The sequence below is a fragment of the Dromiciops gliroides genome, chromosome 5 (genome assembly GCF_019393635.1).
Source record: "Dromiciops gliroides isolate mDroGli1 chromosome 5, mDroGli1.pri, whole genome shotgun sequence".
NCBI lineage: Eukaryota > Metazoa > Chordata > Mammalia > Microbiotheria > Microbiotheriidae > Dromiciops > Dromiciops gliroides.
In genome coordinates, this window is record NC_057865.1 from 131717058 (window position 1) to 131734331 (window position 17274).

The 17274-nt window shown below is 38.2% G+C and overlaps 1 protein-coding gene across 1 annotated transcript in view; it reads right to left on the reverse strand.

Moving 5' to 3' along the window:
* Window positions 1-17274, reverse strand: part of ST7 (suppression of tumorigenicity 7) — a 283882-nt gene that overhangs the window by 17212 nt on the left and 249396 nt on the right. The window contains 1 exon segment of the mRNA XM_043968041.1: window positions 8318-8468. Coding sequence (XP_043823976.1) covers window positions 8318-8468 — 151 coding nt within the window.

A 17274-nucleotide genomic window follows, 5' to 3' on the forward strand; every position in this document is an offset into this window, starting at 1 on the left:
TTTAAAATTCAGTTGGAGTTAACAGCATTAGGAGTTTATCTGTCACTGTGTCATTTGTCATCAAATTCAGAGACAGGATAAATGGAAATTAGGATTTCATACTACCTATCCAAACTGGATTGTTGGGTTTTTTCCCTATTCAAAGGAAAATCAATTTTTAAAAAAGGAAATTAATGTCTGGTTCTTTCATGGCATCTTTTCCCTCCTGTTAAAAAATCCCAAACAAAAACCTCAAGATCGACATATTTAATGAAGTCTCAGAATTTCCTGAAAGGAAAGTAAGACTACATCCCACTTGGTCAAATGAAAAAACAGAAACAAAGGAGGGCTAAGTGAATTGACCCAAGGTCAAACACTAGCCTTTGGAGAATAAGGAACTAGAAACCAGATCTCCAAACTCCAAGTTCAGTTTTCTGGCCACCAGACTATGGTGCCATTAAATAAATAAATAAAGTAAATACTATTACAATAAAGCCTTGAGCAGATGAAGTATTAGGGAGATAATGTTATGCCAGCATTGGAACCTGGTAAATTGGGCTGAGAGGGTGGCACATTTGAAGTAGGACTTCATAAGGTATAATGCTGCTTGAAATGGAAGCCACTACAAATGGGATTCCTCATTTCTGTGTATATTTTATAGACCATAGAGTCTGGTCACACTTGCAATGGTGTGTGTGTGAGGATAACCAGAGCCTAGAATGTTTAAAATGAGTATAATTCAGATAAGGTGGCAGCTGCTTAATGAACTAAGTTACATTGTAAAAACACAGCATAAAATTTTTATAAATAAAACATTTCTTTCCTTAGTGATTATCCAGACTTTGAGGAACATATTGTGTAATTTCAGAGGCTGGGGCAGTGATGAATCAAACATTTCTGGAAACTCCTGAAATGTTGATATATTTGTGCTGAGATTTAAAAGAAAAAAAAATCTGCTTCAAACCCATACAATTTTCAGTCATGCGTCAGCTGGGCTTTGAAATTTTATTTAAAACGGAAGTTAATCTTCTATCTGATTAATAGGAAATGATTTGATTCCATGGAATGACAGTTTTCTCAATATAATCATTCATTAAGAAAGAAAACCCCAAACCCAAAAAACCAAACCAAAACTTGTGACTAGAATCTGAAATCCCCTTCACCAAAACAATCACTGTTATGCAGGAATTTTGGGAAATTTAGTCTGGTTTAAAAAAAAAAATTCCCCTCTCCTCCTCCATCCAAATATGCCCTTCTGCTTACCGCCAACCTCAGAAATAAAAGCAGCCAAAAAGGGCATTACTTTTAAAAGAGCGGTGAAATTACTTGGGCTAAAAACTAGGTTTTTTTGCCTTGGAAGCAAGAGATGTCGAAATACACCACCAAGTGGCTGATTGGATGAACTGCAGCTTCTTTCAGCTCCTGCAAGCAATTAGTGCCACTTCAAAGAAGGCACCAGCACAGCACCGATAGCTCTTGGCATTATGGGACCCCTTGACATGAATGAAGGAGAACCTAAGCTGATCTTAGGAGAAACGTGGCATCTCCCAGATTCATAGACTGGCACATAGAAGAGACCAGTTTCACTGAATTTTCTTCATTACAGGAGGGAACTTAGCTATGAGCTACACATTCATTAGTTATGGAAGCCCAAAGAAAGTAATTCATGTATATCTTTGTTACTGGATCGTCCCGTAGGCGGACAGCTAACTTGTTTTTTTTGTTTTGTTTTTTTTGTGAGGCAATTGGGGTTAAGTGACTTGCCCAGGGTCACACAGCCAGTAAGTGTTAAGTGTCTGAGGTCCTCTTGACTCCAGGGCCGGTGCTCTATCCACTGTGCCACCTAGCTGCCTCCAGCTAACTTTTTAAAAAATGGACTGCAAAACTCTCTTAAGTTGCTTTTGGAGAATAGCCTTTTAAATGAAAATTCAACAATCACATTCATTTATTCAACAAACATTTAAGTATCTATCTATAATGTGTAATGACTGTGCTAGTTATTAATGAAGACATAAAACAAAAATAAAGTATGATTACTGCCCTAAGGGAGATTCCAATCTAGGTGAGATCATTTTACACTGAATGAATTTTAAAATAAATATTTCCTAATCGTTTGTATTTATCTGATGCTTTATGTATAAAGTCTCATTTGATCCTCATTAGCAACCCAATAAAGAAGGTAGTATGGACACTAATATTACCATTTTACAAATAAGGAAACTGAATTTAAGAGAGAGATGAAATGAGCTGTCAACATTTACAAAGCTTTAAGTTCCCAGAATGTGAACATTGATCTTCCCCCAGCAAACCAGGGGTCATCCTGCTTCTTCCATGTCAAGTAATGGCATGGAAGCTGTGATGTAATTGTGTTGAGTTCTTCAGATAAAGGTATCAGGATCCCCAATATGCTATTTTAACCTTAAATACAGAGGAGCCATAAGATCATGTGTTTAGCAGAGGTTCTTAACTTGGGGTCCCTCAATTGGTTTTTAATGTGTTTTGATAACTATCAATATAGTTTCCTTGTTATCCTACTTATTTTATGTATTTAAAAAAGTCTGAGCAGGGATCTCTAACCTTTACTGGTTTGCCAAAGGAGTTTGCCAAAGACATAAAAAGGTTGAGAATTCCTGATTTAAAGTTAATATTTACACCAATGTGGCTTTTTTAAATTACAAAGTGTTACATAACTATGATTTAAAATTTTTTCTAAACAAGTAAAATATCTCAATTCTTGCTAAAAATTATTTTCTAAAATTGAAGTCAGGTTTCTGGTGTCACAGCAGAATATGGGAAATTAGGATTAAGAACATAAAGATTTTAATGGAAAACCAAAATTATGTTGCCAAACTAGCCATAAACGCACATAAAGGGAGGGCGTGGCTATTACCTCACTTGACATGGACCATAAAGCTTGTATACATCCCTACCCTCTCTTAAGTAGCTCTTTATAGATCTGTCATTCATAAATTAACTAACCCCACCCCCTGTTTAAGGCACCATTAAAGGTCCTGATTTCCAGAAGTTAAGTAAGCAGATGATTTGTTCTGACTTAATTTGTCTCATTTTCAAAGGGTTTTCTCTTCTAAATGTTTTGAGATTTGGTGGACAAATAGATGTTAACCTAATCCATTTATTTGTTGGTTTATTTTATAAATCTCGATTATATCTCCTCTCAGTCTTTGCCTTTCCCTATACAACAGTCCTAATCTCTCATGTTCTATCCTCTGGATAGCTCCTTTCCTGTCAATACCTATCTCTAATCTTTTTAAGTTGCCTTCTCTAGACCTTCTCTAGTTCCATCATGTTTTGGTTTTTTCTATGTCACTTGCCCAGGGTCACATAGCTAGCAAGTGTCTGACATGAGATTTGAACTCAGGTTCTAACTTCAGGGTCAGTGCTCCATCCACTGCACCACCTAGATGCCTGTTAAAACTTTTAGGTAAATGCTATAGGGCCCAGTGATTTATTGACATTATTTTTGTCAATCTGGCTAAGAAAACTGAAAAATAACCTCTATTTTATCTATTAGCAACTTTCCCAATTTATACAACTGGCAATCTCCCTGCTTCTCTTCGCATTAACAACGAAGGGAAAGAGTTCATTCAGTGTGTCATCCTTATTATCAGTCCCTCAAAGTTCTTTTTCATGTTTTAATTTTTCATTTATACTTCACTGGCTAGGCTTTCTTTGTGAGCTTCTCTGATTTCACTTGGGTTGCCCTTCCAATTTTTGGAAATTCCTTTCCTCAACACTCCTGCAAAATTATCTCTGACTCTACCAGTTGGGTTTGCATCTGAAATTTCTGATCTTTGGCTACCCTTTAAAAAAATATTTTCAGGTTTCTTAAAGGTTTTAAAAAAAATCCAAACTGTACAAAGATTCCTTTTAAAAAAATTAGGGCAGCTAGGTGGCGCAGTGGATAGAGCACCGGCCCTGGAGTCAGGAGTACCTGAGTTCAAATCCGGCCTCAGACATTTAACACTTACTAGCTGTGTGACCCTGGGCAAGTCACTTAACCCCAATTGCCTCACTAAAAAAAAAAAAAAAAATGCTTGAATGATAGATTCCTAGGCTTTGTTGGTACCAAGCACAAATACCATATGTAGAGTAGGGACTTAATAAATATTTTTGTGGATTTGACTCTTGCGCTAGGATGCTGAACTAACAACTATAACAATAACAGACTCAATCACCTGGATGGCTTGCTTTCCAGCAGTCAAAGAATTTGAGATCTTCTGATCCAATCCCATCATTTTATAAATGAGGCATTTGAGAACTGAGATGACTTTTTCAAGGTTCTATAAGTATTAAGTAGCAGAATCATAATCTAAACTCAAGCTTTCTCATTCTAAATTCATTACTCTTTCCATTATACCTTGCTGCCTCTTAAACTATGTCCTGAACTCATGGGTTCTCGAACTATCTTTGAACATCAAAGCAAAGTTTTATTCCTTTGCCCCATCTATAAAACTCAGCTGCAATAATGCATTTCCTTTAATTTTGTGTGTGTGTGTGTGTGGCAAATGGGGCTAGTGACTTGCCCAGGGTCACACAGCTAGTAAGTGTCAAGTGTCTGAGGTTGCATTTGAACTCAGGTCTTCCTGAATCTGGGGCCAGTACTCTATCCACTGCGCCACCTAGCTACCCCTCATTTCATTTAATTTTAAAAAGTAAGACTAGAAAGGAAGGAGAGGGGCAGGTTATGAAGGGCTTTTTAAAGTCAAACAGAGGTTTTTATATTTGATCCTGGAGGCAATAGGGAGCCAAAAGAGTTTAATGAATGTGATCAGGAAATACAATGTGACAGCTGAGTGAAGGGAGAATGGAATAGAATGGGAAGAGACCTGAAGCTGGGAGACCAACCATGAGGATACTGGAATAGTCTAAGCACAAGGTAAAGAGGGCTTATGGCAGGGTGGTTGTCAAAGGAGAGAAGACTGAAGATGGGAGGCAGAGAAAAAATAAGGAGTGAAGGCTCACAACTAAGTTGTGAGCCTGGGTGACTGGGAGGATAGCAATGCCCTCTCTAGTAACTGGAAAATTAAGAATAGAGGTAGATTTGGGAAGAAAGATAATGAATTACGTTTTGGCCAGGATAATTTTTATATCTACATGGAGATTAAAATGTCGAACTGGATGAGTTGGGGGTAAAAGATTAGCTGTTTAGGATGGGGCTGAACAAACAGATCTGAGACTCATCTGTGCAGAGATGATAACTGAAACCATGGTCTGGTAGTCTCTGTTATCTTTTGATTATGGAACTACCTATTTAATTTTCCCAATAAGATTTTTATTCCCATTTGAATTATCTCTAGTTATACCACGTCTTTCCCACACCTATCTATTCTTTCCTGAAGTTTGTCATCTCCAGTTACTGTATCTCACTGTCCTACCACCATCAAGTTTTTAAGACTGCCGTTAGAGCAAGGCTACTACTTAACACTAAGGATTTTAATTAATCTATTTTTTTTAGGTTTCTAGCATTTATACAAAAGCATTTACATACTGCATCTTGGCTTTCTGTCCCTTTCATGATCGGTGGTTTGGTGGGTCAGAATTCCGTTTTTCTCTTCCTCATATAACTTCTTATATATTTGAGAAAGACAAATATAGACAATAATAGGCCTACAACCAGATGGGAGCATTTATACACTCACACATGTCATAAGCTTAGGTGGGGTTGAATAACACACGCGGAATATATTATTATGGGGGGGCAACAATAAAATGAACTCTCAAGCTCTGGAAGTAAATTATGTAACTAGATAATATATTACTTCTCCAAGAGAACTCTTTTCTTACCAGTCTATCCTAGTGCCCAGTGGAAAGAATAAGAAGACTTAAATTGCTTGAGTTGCATGTCTGCCAGTTTATCTTCTAATACCCATTCAAAAACTTTTCTTTATTTTGATTCAATAAACATTTAGTAAGCATCTAGTATGGGCTACACATTGGGAATGCAAAGACAAAAAAATGAAACAGTCCTAGTCCTTAACGACCTTACAGGTTCTTTCTTTCCTTCCATTCTTGGAGCATTAGGGGAGGGCCAGAAAGGGGAAGAATCACAGAAGACAAAGCACACACACAAAATAAACAGAAAAACAAAACAAAACACTGAAAGGACATTTAAATTTCAGTAAAGTGTACTCCAAGTTTCCAATGAAAATAATGACACATCATGGTTCAATTGCATAACATGACTCTCCCCAGATTTTTCTGAAAAATAGTACACTTTGACTTCTGTGTACTAAAATCTACTAGTTTGAAAAATCTTGATAATAATTCACATTTCAATACTAAAGCCACATTTCTTCACAAGAACCCTATAAGATAGATAGTACAAAAACTATCATTGTTTTATAGATGAAGCTACTAGAGCTCAGAGAGATGGAGTGATTTACTCACAGTCACACAGCTAATAAGAGTTTGGACTGGAGTATGTGCTTTTAGGCTCACCATTCCTTTTGTAAAAACCTTTTGATCCTGTCATTCAGGATTCTCCATAATTTGGCCTGAATTTACCTTTCTTTCTTTCTTTTTTTTTTAAATTAATAAAGTATTTTCTTATTTTTCTCCCTCCCTCCCCCCTCCCCTAGACAGCAGGTAATCTGATATAGGTGTAATACACACACACACACACACACACACACACACACACACACATATACATACACACACATAATAACATTAAACATATTTCTGCATTAGTCATGTTATAAGAGAAAAATCAGAGCAATGACAAAAAACCTCAAAATAGAAAAACAACAGCACCAAAACCAAAAGAAATAGTATGGTTCATTCAGCATCTATACTCCACAGTTCTTTTTTTTTTTTTCCTTGGATTTGGAGATCCTCTTCTATCATGAGTTCCCTGGAACTCTTCTGTACCAATTGCATTGGTGAGAAGAATATAATCCATCACAGTAGATCAACACTCAATGTTGATGATACTGTGTACAATGTTCTTCTGGTTCTGCTTATCTCACTCATCATCAGCCCACGTAAGACCCTCCAGGTTTCTCTGAACTCCTCCTGCTCATCATTTCTTACAGCACAATAGTATTCCATTGTATTCATATACCACAACTTGTCCAGCCATTCCCCAATTGATGGGCACCCCCTCAACTTCCAATTGCTTGCCCCCACGTACAGAGCAGCTATAAATATTTTTGTACATGTGGTTCCCTCTCCCCATGATCTCTTTGGGAAGAAGACCCAAAAGTGGTATTGCTGGGTCAAAGGGTATGCACAGCTTTATCACCCTTTGGGCATATGAATTTACCTTTCTTTCTAATCTAATCTCCCATTAATCATGGTCCTTGTTTCCCAGAAGCCATTTATACTTCTCATTTTAGAACCCTGGCTATTGCAATGTTGCCCACAGGGAACTCACACTTCACTTTCTCTCCCTTGAGAACCTCTTAGCCAAATCAGTCCTTTCTTCAAATTCTTGCTTACACCCCACCTCCTCCATGAAGCCTTACCTCATGGCTATAGGGCACATTCACTTTTCCATCCTCTTAGTTCCTATGGTACTTACTATCTCTACCATGCATACTCTGCTGGATCTGTGATAAATTCATTGATGTGGTAATTTAACAGTGGAAGATCACAACTTGTTCATGTCTTCTCGCTCTCTATTGCTCTTATCCATCTCTACTGCATGTGTGGGGGTATTATTCATAAGACACTTTAAGTAGTCTTTTCTTTTGTTTAATTTTCATATGTGTATGCCTTTCCTTCACCAATCAAACTACAAACTTGAAGGATAGGGACCATCTTTCTGCAGTCTCTTAAAATAGATGTTCAATAAAAGATTTACTGAACAAATGAAGGTAAGCATTTTGGATATAGGTACCTCCTCTGTTCTTTGGAACTCAGCTGGCTTAGCTGTGAGATGGAAAAATAGGTGTTGATTGGTGAATTACTTTGGAAAAACTGTATACTAAGAAAGTGTGTGTGTGTGTGTGTGTGTGTGTGTGTGTGTGTGTGTGTGAGCCTAACTCCATACCACATATTACTGTATAGAGACAAAAACTTCATAGGCTTTGACTGTATGTCTGCAAAGAAATGGTGATGAAAGCTTTCATCTTCATGATTGTATGAACTTCTCTTCTCTCTTTAAAGGATGCATTATCAAAATAATATTCACCTCAGTGGGGAATTGTGAGTCTAATTAATTAAATGTCTCTAAAGTGATTGGAGATCATAGATGAAAGGAGCTATATAAATGCAAATTTTTATCATTCATCATAAGCACTCTGGGTAAAACAGGTTTAATACCTTTTCATGTTCTTTTTTTAGGAAAATGTTTCAAAGAAAGAATATTACTTACTGCCTTCCCACGTACAATGTAAAAGATTCAAAGCCCCCTCTACCCTCTTCCAGTGCTGAAGATGAAAGAAAGCATAGGCTATTGCTTCACTGTCTCCTCTCTTCAGAATATGTTCTGGAGGTAGGATTAAGCTTTTCATTTCTAGTAGGTACTGAAATTAAAAAAAGGAAAGAGACAGATGTGTTAATATACAGTAATTTTGAATCAACAATGTATATAGAAAGATCTATTTCCCTAAAGTACTATTCATGAGTATTTCATCAAACCTGAAATCTCATTAGGACATTTGAAGGCAATTATTGAAACATCCAGCCCTTCCAAAGCTTGCCGACAGATGGTTAATGTTGGAGAAGTCTCCTATAGTGGGGGCCAGAGAGAATTTCAAGCATAGATTCTCTGATCAAAAGAATAATTAGACTCAACCACTATAAAAAGGAGAGATTACGTTTGGATGCAATTATAGGTACATATTTAATTTTGTAACCATGATAAAATATGTAAAATGGCCACATGTAAACTTAAGCATCATATGACAAAACTAACCACTTTAAAGTGACTTACACTGAACAGGGCAGAAATTGATTCTAACCACACAGTTCTGGCAAGGAGAAGGATATGGTACTTTTATCTAATCTAAACCGAGCTATCACTAAACTGCTGGTGATTCCATCTTGCCTCCTTGTGTCTCGGCAGATAACCTCATATCCTAGTTTACTGGGAAAATTGAGACCATCAGAAATCCTCTTACTATCTTCATATATTCTCTTCTCCTCTCTAATCTCTGAGGAAAGAGATAATCCTTCAAACAGTCAAAGCAGATCCTCTACTTTTGCTTTTGGTCTAATTCCATTTCTTCTCTGAGAGCTTGACCTTTCAATCATTCCTCTCATCCTCCTCATCTTCAATATGTCCCCATAGACTGGTTCCTTCTCTGCTGCTGCCTACAGATAGATTTAGATCCCTCCCTCCCCTCCCCCACCCCTTTTCTCTTGGTCTTATCTCCTTAAGCTCTCATCCTATACCTTCCCTACCTTTCATTGCCAAAATCATGGAGAGTCATCTATAATCATTCCATTTCCTTACCTCTAGCTGGACTTTCAACCCCCTAATCATCAGATTTTTAACTGCTGAAACTTTCTAGTCAAGGTTACCGAAGATCTCCTAACTACTAAATCCAGTGGACTTTTTCTGTCCCCATTCTCCTTAGTCCCTCTCTTTTCAAACTGTTAAACATAATCCCTAAATAAACACAATAATAAGGATGATAAATAAATATAAATCCCCTCCTTGAATATTCTTTTCTCCTTAGTTTCTATTATATGGCTCTCTTCTCTTTCACCTGCTGGTCTCACTACTGTTCTCAGTTTTCTTTGCTAAATTATCATCTACTTCCTTTCCCATTGGGGGTGTCTATTACCCAAGGCTCTTTCTTGGTCTTTTCATTTTCTAAACGCTTCTCCTCGGTCATCTTATCTGCTCCCACGAGTTTGACTGACAATACAGTTAACTCTCAAATCTATATATCCAACCATAAACTCTCTCCAAACAGTTCACTGGATATCTGTCTTGGGTTTCCCATAGATATTTAAACTCAGCATGTCCAAAATGGAGCTATTTTCACCCCAACTTAGACTCATGCTTTCTCCGAACTTTAAATTTTCTATTGGGGATATTGTCACCTTCCTGAAAATTGTATTTACAACTGTGGAATCATCTTAGAGCTAGGGTTCTTAACCTTTTTGTGGTAAAGCCTATGGACCTTTACCTGGTGGTAAAGCCTATGGACCTTTCTCAGAATAATGCTTTTAAATGAACAATATAAAATACAGAGAGTTACAAATAAAACCAATTATACTGAAATAAAGATGTAATTTTTCCATCTAAGTTTACAGACACTTAATCCTCCCCCCAAAATCTATCCCCAGGTTAAAACCACTTTTAGAGTCTTTCTTTTCTCTTCCCATATCCGACCAGCTCTATAACACCACATTTATATCTTACATTCTCTTCCTTGTCTTTATTCAATTGACCATTTTTATTCAGAGCCCTCATCTCTTCTTGTCTGGACTATTGTCATAAGCTTCTAATTGATCTCTCTAATCGTTCCTCTGCCTCATAAATCCCCCACCCAGCTTACAAAACCATTTTCCTATAAAGCAAGATGTCTTACTACATTAATAACCTTCTTCAAAAACCTCCAGTGCCTCTACATTATCATAGAATAAAGTACAAATTCCTTAGATGCCACATAACACGCTTAACTCAAATGGAATTTGCAGCCCACTAAAATACTCAGATCTTTTTTCCACAGAAGCTGTTAACACTGCCTCTCTGGGGTTCCAAAAATCAATTTAATCAATGTAGACAGTTACATTTATCCCAGAAAGACACAGACACCTTGAAAGCTGCTTTGCCCAGGCTAGTCAGAGGGGTAAAATTATCCATTCTTGGCATCAAAAGAAAAAACATGTATCCCAAAATGCTGCAGTAAGTGATGAGGAAACAAACATGAAAAATAACTTAGTCCTTGCCCTCAAGATACTTACAGTCTAATATGACATGTATAAATCAAGTGGTGTAGAATGTGGCACTGCCAAAGGAGATATTAAAAGAGCTCTAAGAAAATTTAAGAACGGGAGGGGAAAAAAAAAACAACAAAAATTCTTTAACCTGGGGTGGAGGAAGAGAGAGAAATAAAGGCGGGCATTCAAGAAGGTGAGAAGTAGAAAGAGCCTTTCACTGGAATGCCCAGAGGCAGAAGAAGGTAGTAGGACAATATGGACAACACTTAGTAGACAGATTTGGTTGGAATAAAAGATAGGTGAAGAAGAAAGACGCGAAATAAAATCAGAATGGTAGGATTATGACAGGGTTAAGAGCTGGAAGGGACCTGAGTGACCATCTAGTCTAACTCTCATTTTAAAGATGAGAAAACAGGCTGAGAAAGGCCGTGACTAGCCCCAGGTCAGACAGACAATAACTGACCGAACCAGGATGCCGAGAGGAGACTTCTGTGTCCAAGCCCAGAGCCCCTTCCATGACGTCACCCTGATTTCTGAGTAGAGTTAAACTGTGGAAGGCCTTAGAATAATCGCTTACAATTTGAGGGCACTTTAACATTTGCCAAGAGCTTATATGTGTCATACCTCATAGTAACCCTGTGAAGTAAAGATCACAGATACTATTATCTCCATTTTACAAAAGAGGAAATGGAGGCTCAGGGGGCTCCAGGGGCTTGTCCAGGGTCATAGCTAACATGTGACTGAAGCAACATTAGAACCTAGGTCTTCCTGACTTCCAACACAGTAGCTACTAGGCCATGCATTTTTCTCGTGCCAGGTTAAAGAGCTTGTTTTATCCCACAGGCAAAAGGATCTCACTGAAGGTTTTTGATCAAGGGAGTGCAATGTTATAAAATGGTTGGGTTCAAATAAGAATTTAATTCTGAGATTCCTCTTATTATCTACAGTCAAATCATTAATACATCCAACTATTTCAGTATCTATTTTTACAAGAATTCTAACATTAATACCAACTTAACTCCCCGAATCCCCAGTTTCATTCATTTTGTACATATCACAACGCTGGCAGCTAGTGGAGTCAGTGGATAAAGTCCTGTGCCTGGCATCAGGAAGACGGAAGTTCAAACCTGATTTCAGATGCTTCCTAGCTGTGTGGCCCTGGGTAAGTTATTGGCCTCAGTTTTCTCAACTGTAAAACGGGGATAACAGTATCTGCCTCAGATGATAATTGTGAGAATCAAATGAGATAATATTGTAAAATACTTAGCATGTTTCCGGGCACATAGGGGGTATTCAATAAATCCCTCCCTCCTTCCTTCCCTCTTTCCTTTTCTCTCCCCCTTTTCTCCCTCACTCTCTCTCTTTTCCTTCTTCCTTCCACCCTCGCTTTTACCCCTTCCTTTCTTTTTCCTTTTCTTCCTCCCTTCTTCCCAACCCTCATCCTTTTTTTTCCTTCTTCCCTCTATCCCATGTCTTAGAAAAGAGTCTTCATGACTTGTTTTAGCCAAAAACATTCATCACCTGGTAGGCCAACCCTGATTACTAAGCTAGGCTGGTCCCCAAATAGCCGTACATCTGAGGGTCCCAGGGGCCAGGGCCGGGGGGGGGGGGGGAGGGGAGAGGGGGCTGGGTCATAGTCAGCAGGGCTTGGGGAACAAAGCTCTGCGATGTGGTTGGTGAATTCTGGACATGGTGATAGAGGTTTGGAGGATGTCAAGTCATAGCTCATGAATCCATGGGTAAAATGCAAGCTTGACTATTGCATGGACTATTTTTTTTGTTTGTTTGTTTTCTTTGTATCCCCAGCATTTAGCACAGTGCTTTGCACATAGTAAGGCTTAATAAATGCTTACTGGTTCATATTGGATTGGCAGGAAATGCTGAAGAATGCACTATGCTTTTGGGAACACAGGGTCAGTTCTAAGATAAAGCATTAGAGTAGAAATTTAGAGCAAACATGAAAATAAAAACTGGCTCATTTGTTCAGATTTTAAAAGAAATCCGAGTTGGAATTTGTGAGAATCAGTCAGAAGCTAAATTAAAAATAAAATGTGTTCTGCTTCTTTCTAGTCTCCTTTGATTTGAGAAATGCTTATTTTTTTATGATTTTCATGAGAATCTGTATGTGAAGGAACTGTTCTTTTAGCCTAGTGAACTGAAGAGCACAAAGGAAGGGGATATTTGGAAGAAGAGGGCCTGGCACCAGTAAATGGGGCGGGGTCTATGTAAATTCGGGAGCCAAACAGAATTTGGGAAGGCCTAGTAATTTAAGAAAATTGTTTGCAAAATAAATGCTTTTGAGCCTCTAGTAACACACTTCCCCCCCTCCTGAAATGTCATTCCCCCCAAAGTCTTAGGATCTGTGCCCAAATGACTGGTGTTAAAACTCACCAAAGCAAGTTCACACCACGGAAACCTAACTTCCTTCTCATCATATGGATTTTATGTCTAAACTAGGCTATGCCTATAAATTAGATTTATATTCCTGTATGTTTCCAAACACAATGTTGGCCCTAGCCAGATAATGAAGACTAATAACAACGATGTGCTATTTTTTGGCTAAAGTTAAAATGCCTGGCACGATCTGTTCTCAACATGTGCAACATTTAAATTAGAAAAGCATGGAGCAACATTTCACATCTTACATGTCAAGAGAAAAATAAATGGAAGAGGGCAGATCCCTCTCCACAAGTATGCAGAAATCAATTAGAATAACTGAGGCTTGACAATCAGAATTCTATCTGCCTGTCTCTAACAACTATTTGGCTCCTATCAGCTAGACTTGCATGCCAACTTATCTGGTCTGCCATCTTGCTTCTCATTTTCTTCCCAGATTCCCAAATAACATTCTCCTAAAGAACAGTATTTCTAAAGGATTCAGAAACAACTTTTCAAAATGTATTTGTATCAAGACACTCTTTCCCCTCCCAACACTTGAACATTTACAATGACAACCTACAATTATGATGATGATTACTAAGCGTTATGAAATGGTTCACTTCTTACAACTGGTAGTGTTCAAGAAATGGCTGGTTAAACAACTATCAGGGACAATGAAAAAGGGATTATTTCATTGGTTTGGAGGCTGGACTAGAAGGCTTCTAAGACATTTTCCTATAGATCTCTTGATTCAATAAAAACAATTTAAAGGGAAATTATATTAACTTTACCCTATATGTAACTATCAGTGCTAGAGAATAAGTTTTACATTTTCATTGGTCTCTTCCTACCAAGAGCAAATTAAATCAAGTTAAGGCAAGGTGCAATGATGAGGGTTGGGGAGGGGATGTCAACTCAAAAGGCATCTAAACATTTTTCTGTCAAAAGCAGAGGATCTGATAAATTCTTGGATTTCCTTGATGGATAATTTTCTTTCTCCAAAGGTAGAGAGAATGATCAGAGGTGCTGTTACCTTAGACCTAATTATTATAATAAAAAAAGTAGCTGTCAAAGTGGAAATGCTAGGAATCTTTAATGATTAGTGATCATCTTAAGTAGCAACTCATCATAGCTAAGGAAAGAAACAGTGAGTATGGTCAGATATATCTTAAGACTAGAGGTATGAAGTATGTGGCCCACAACACTACCAAGTGCAGCTTAAAGCAGATTTAAGTGTAACTGGAAAATATTTGACAAAATAAAATTTTAAAAACCACACTACTGCTATGTGGTTTTCTAAGTTAATATGTGGTTCACAAGGCTCTTTATGATTTAGAGGTTCCCATTTCTATGTCTGACTCCACTGTCTGAGACAACAGGAAAACAGACCCTTAGAGAGAAAAGATTATAGGGTCATAGGTGTTAAAGCTAGGAGGAAACTTAAGAGAGCATCTAGAGGTGACAGAGGAGCCGTGTGATGCAAAAGAAAGAACACTTGACTTGAACTCATCTACTCTCACAGCACATCCATCATCCATCTGTGTGTCTCCTAGAGATCCCAATACAGATATCCAAAATGTGACTCATCATCTTCTTCATCAACTATTTTTGAAATCAAGGGTAGCACCATCCTTCTGGTTCCTGAGGTGTGCAACCATGGATTCATCCTGGACTCTTGAATCTCCCTCATCCTTCATGTACCTTCAGGTGCCAAATCTCATCTCCATCAGTATGGTCTCTCTTCATCTGTCCCTGCCTCTCCATTCACACAACTAATCTTTCTGGGTCTTATTTCTCTCCTTTGCAAAAGGGGATAAGAACTCCAAAGTAATGAACCCAAAGGGTTGTTGTGAAGAATCAAATTATAAAATTATGTAAAATTTTTTAAGCCATAAAGAGAAATACTGTTATTTCCATTATTATATAATTAATGTTATAGAATTCAAAATCCTTGATGACCTCGGATACTCTCTCTATTCTGGGTTTCTGTGACACTATAGTTTCTTGGTCCTCCCACCTTTCTGACCACCATTTTTCAGTCCTCTTTGGTTCTTTGTTTTCTTCCCCCCCCCAATAAATTAACCCCCTCTCCTAGGGTGCTCTTTTCCTTCTCCAGTCTCTCCCATGGTAATTATTCTATACCCCCATGAGTTTACTTACCATCTGAATTCAGGTACTTCCCAAATCCACACCTGGAATTTCCAAATTATCTCTAGTGACCCTCAGACCCACATCTTCAACTGGCTGCTATGTATCTGTCTCCATGGTGATATTCCCCCAGCACCTGAAACTCAAATGTCTCAAACTGAATTCATCATCTTCCCTCCTAAGTATGTCCCTCTCAGTTTCCTTATTTCTGTGACACCCCCACTGTTCCAGTTATCTGGGCTCTACGCACCTCTCTCCTCTCACATCTAATTATAGTTTCTAATGTCCTGCTGATCCTACCTCCACAATGTCTCTCTCACACATCCACCTCCCTTCCTTCTAATTCCCACTACCCTAGTGTAGGCCCTCAGTTCCTCTCACTTGAATGACTGTAGTGGCTTCCTGATTCATCTCCCTGTCTCTAGACTTTTCACTCTTTAATCTAGTCATCACATGGCCAACAAAATAATTTACTACTCAAATGTATGTAGTTCTTTAATGTGTCTGGGATAAATGCAATTACTTTAAGCTGGCATTTAAATTCCTCCATAATTTGGCCTCAATTTACCTTTCCCAACACAGTTCATACTACTCCACTTCAAAAACTCTAGCCAAGGGGGCAACTAGGTGGCGCAATGGATAAAGCACCAGACCTGGATTCAGGAGGACCTGAGTTCAAATCAGGCCTCAGACACTTGACACTTACTAGCTGTGTGACCCTGGGCAAGTCACTTAACCCTCACTGCCCCACCAAAAACAAAACAAAAAAACTCTAACCAAATTGTAGTTTCTACTTGTTCCCCGAAATTAAGCTATATTTTAACCTTGACGTATTTATGCTGACTTTATCTCACATGTAGAATGCAGTATCTTCTTTGAGGATTTAAATGTAATTTCAAGCTCAGCTCAGGTGCTACTTTCTATGCATAATTTCCCTTTTCCCCTATTATGAAAAGTGTTTTCTCCTCCTCAAATTTTCCCAGACCACTTACCTTGGATTCTCTTTCCTCTTTCTTAAGTGTGGTGCCACTGAATTTTCCTAGCGATCATTCCCCATGTTTCTGGGTATAGTTACCAAGTCATCTATTTGAAGTTCCCCACTGTCTTGTGAGGACCAGTAACTATACTACACTCTTAAAGAACCTTCCCAAAGCAAATGGGACACCAGCACATTCTGGGCAAAGTACAAGCCATAGCATCTCATGAGTTTTCTATTAATACTAACCAGAGGTATGGAAGTTGAAATTTAGGTGTTTGTGTTTAAAAAAAAAAATCTAAAGATTTGATTGTCAGAGACACTATGCTGCCAGCTACCATGTAGACATTTAAATGAAATCTCTTTAATAAAGTAGGTTAGCTAAGCATTTATTAAGTGCCTACTATATGCCTGCATCACTCTAGAGAGCACTGTGCTAAATGCTGGTCAGGTTGTATAAATCCTGGAATAGTTTTCTTCAGAGGTCCAGAATCGGGCTTTTTGTTGGTATTGCTACTAACTTGATTTGCTAGCCTCTCACTGGCACTAATTTGGAAAGGTGTCCCTGTTCTTATAATAGAGAACTATGAGGGTGAGGAAAGCACACTGAATTTAGAGTCAGGCCTAGTGTGTGTCCTAGCTGTTCACTTATCTTTTTCCCTCGTCTACAAAACAGAGAGCATAATTCATTTTGCAAGGCTGTGAAGCCCAAGTTATGGTATGCCAATTAGAGGCAATTTGGTGACACAATGAAAAATCACTGGGTCTGAAGTCAAGAAGACCTCAGTTCAGATCCAGCCTTAGACACTTATTAGCTGTGTGACCCTGAGTAAATCACTTAACTACTGTCTGCCTCAGTTTCCTCAACTGTAAAACAGGGATGCACACCTATGTTCCAGGGTTGTTGTGAGGATGAAATGAGGTATTTGTAA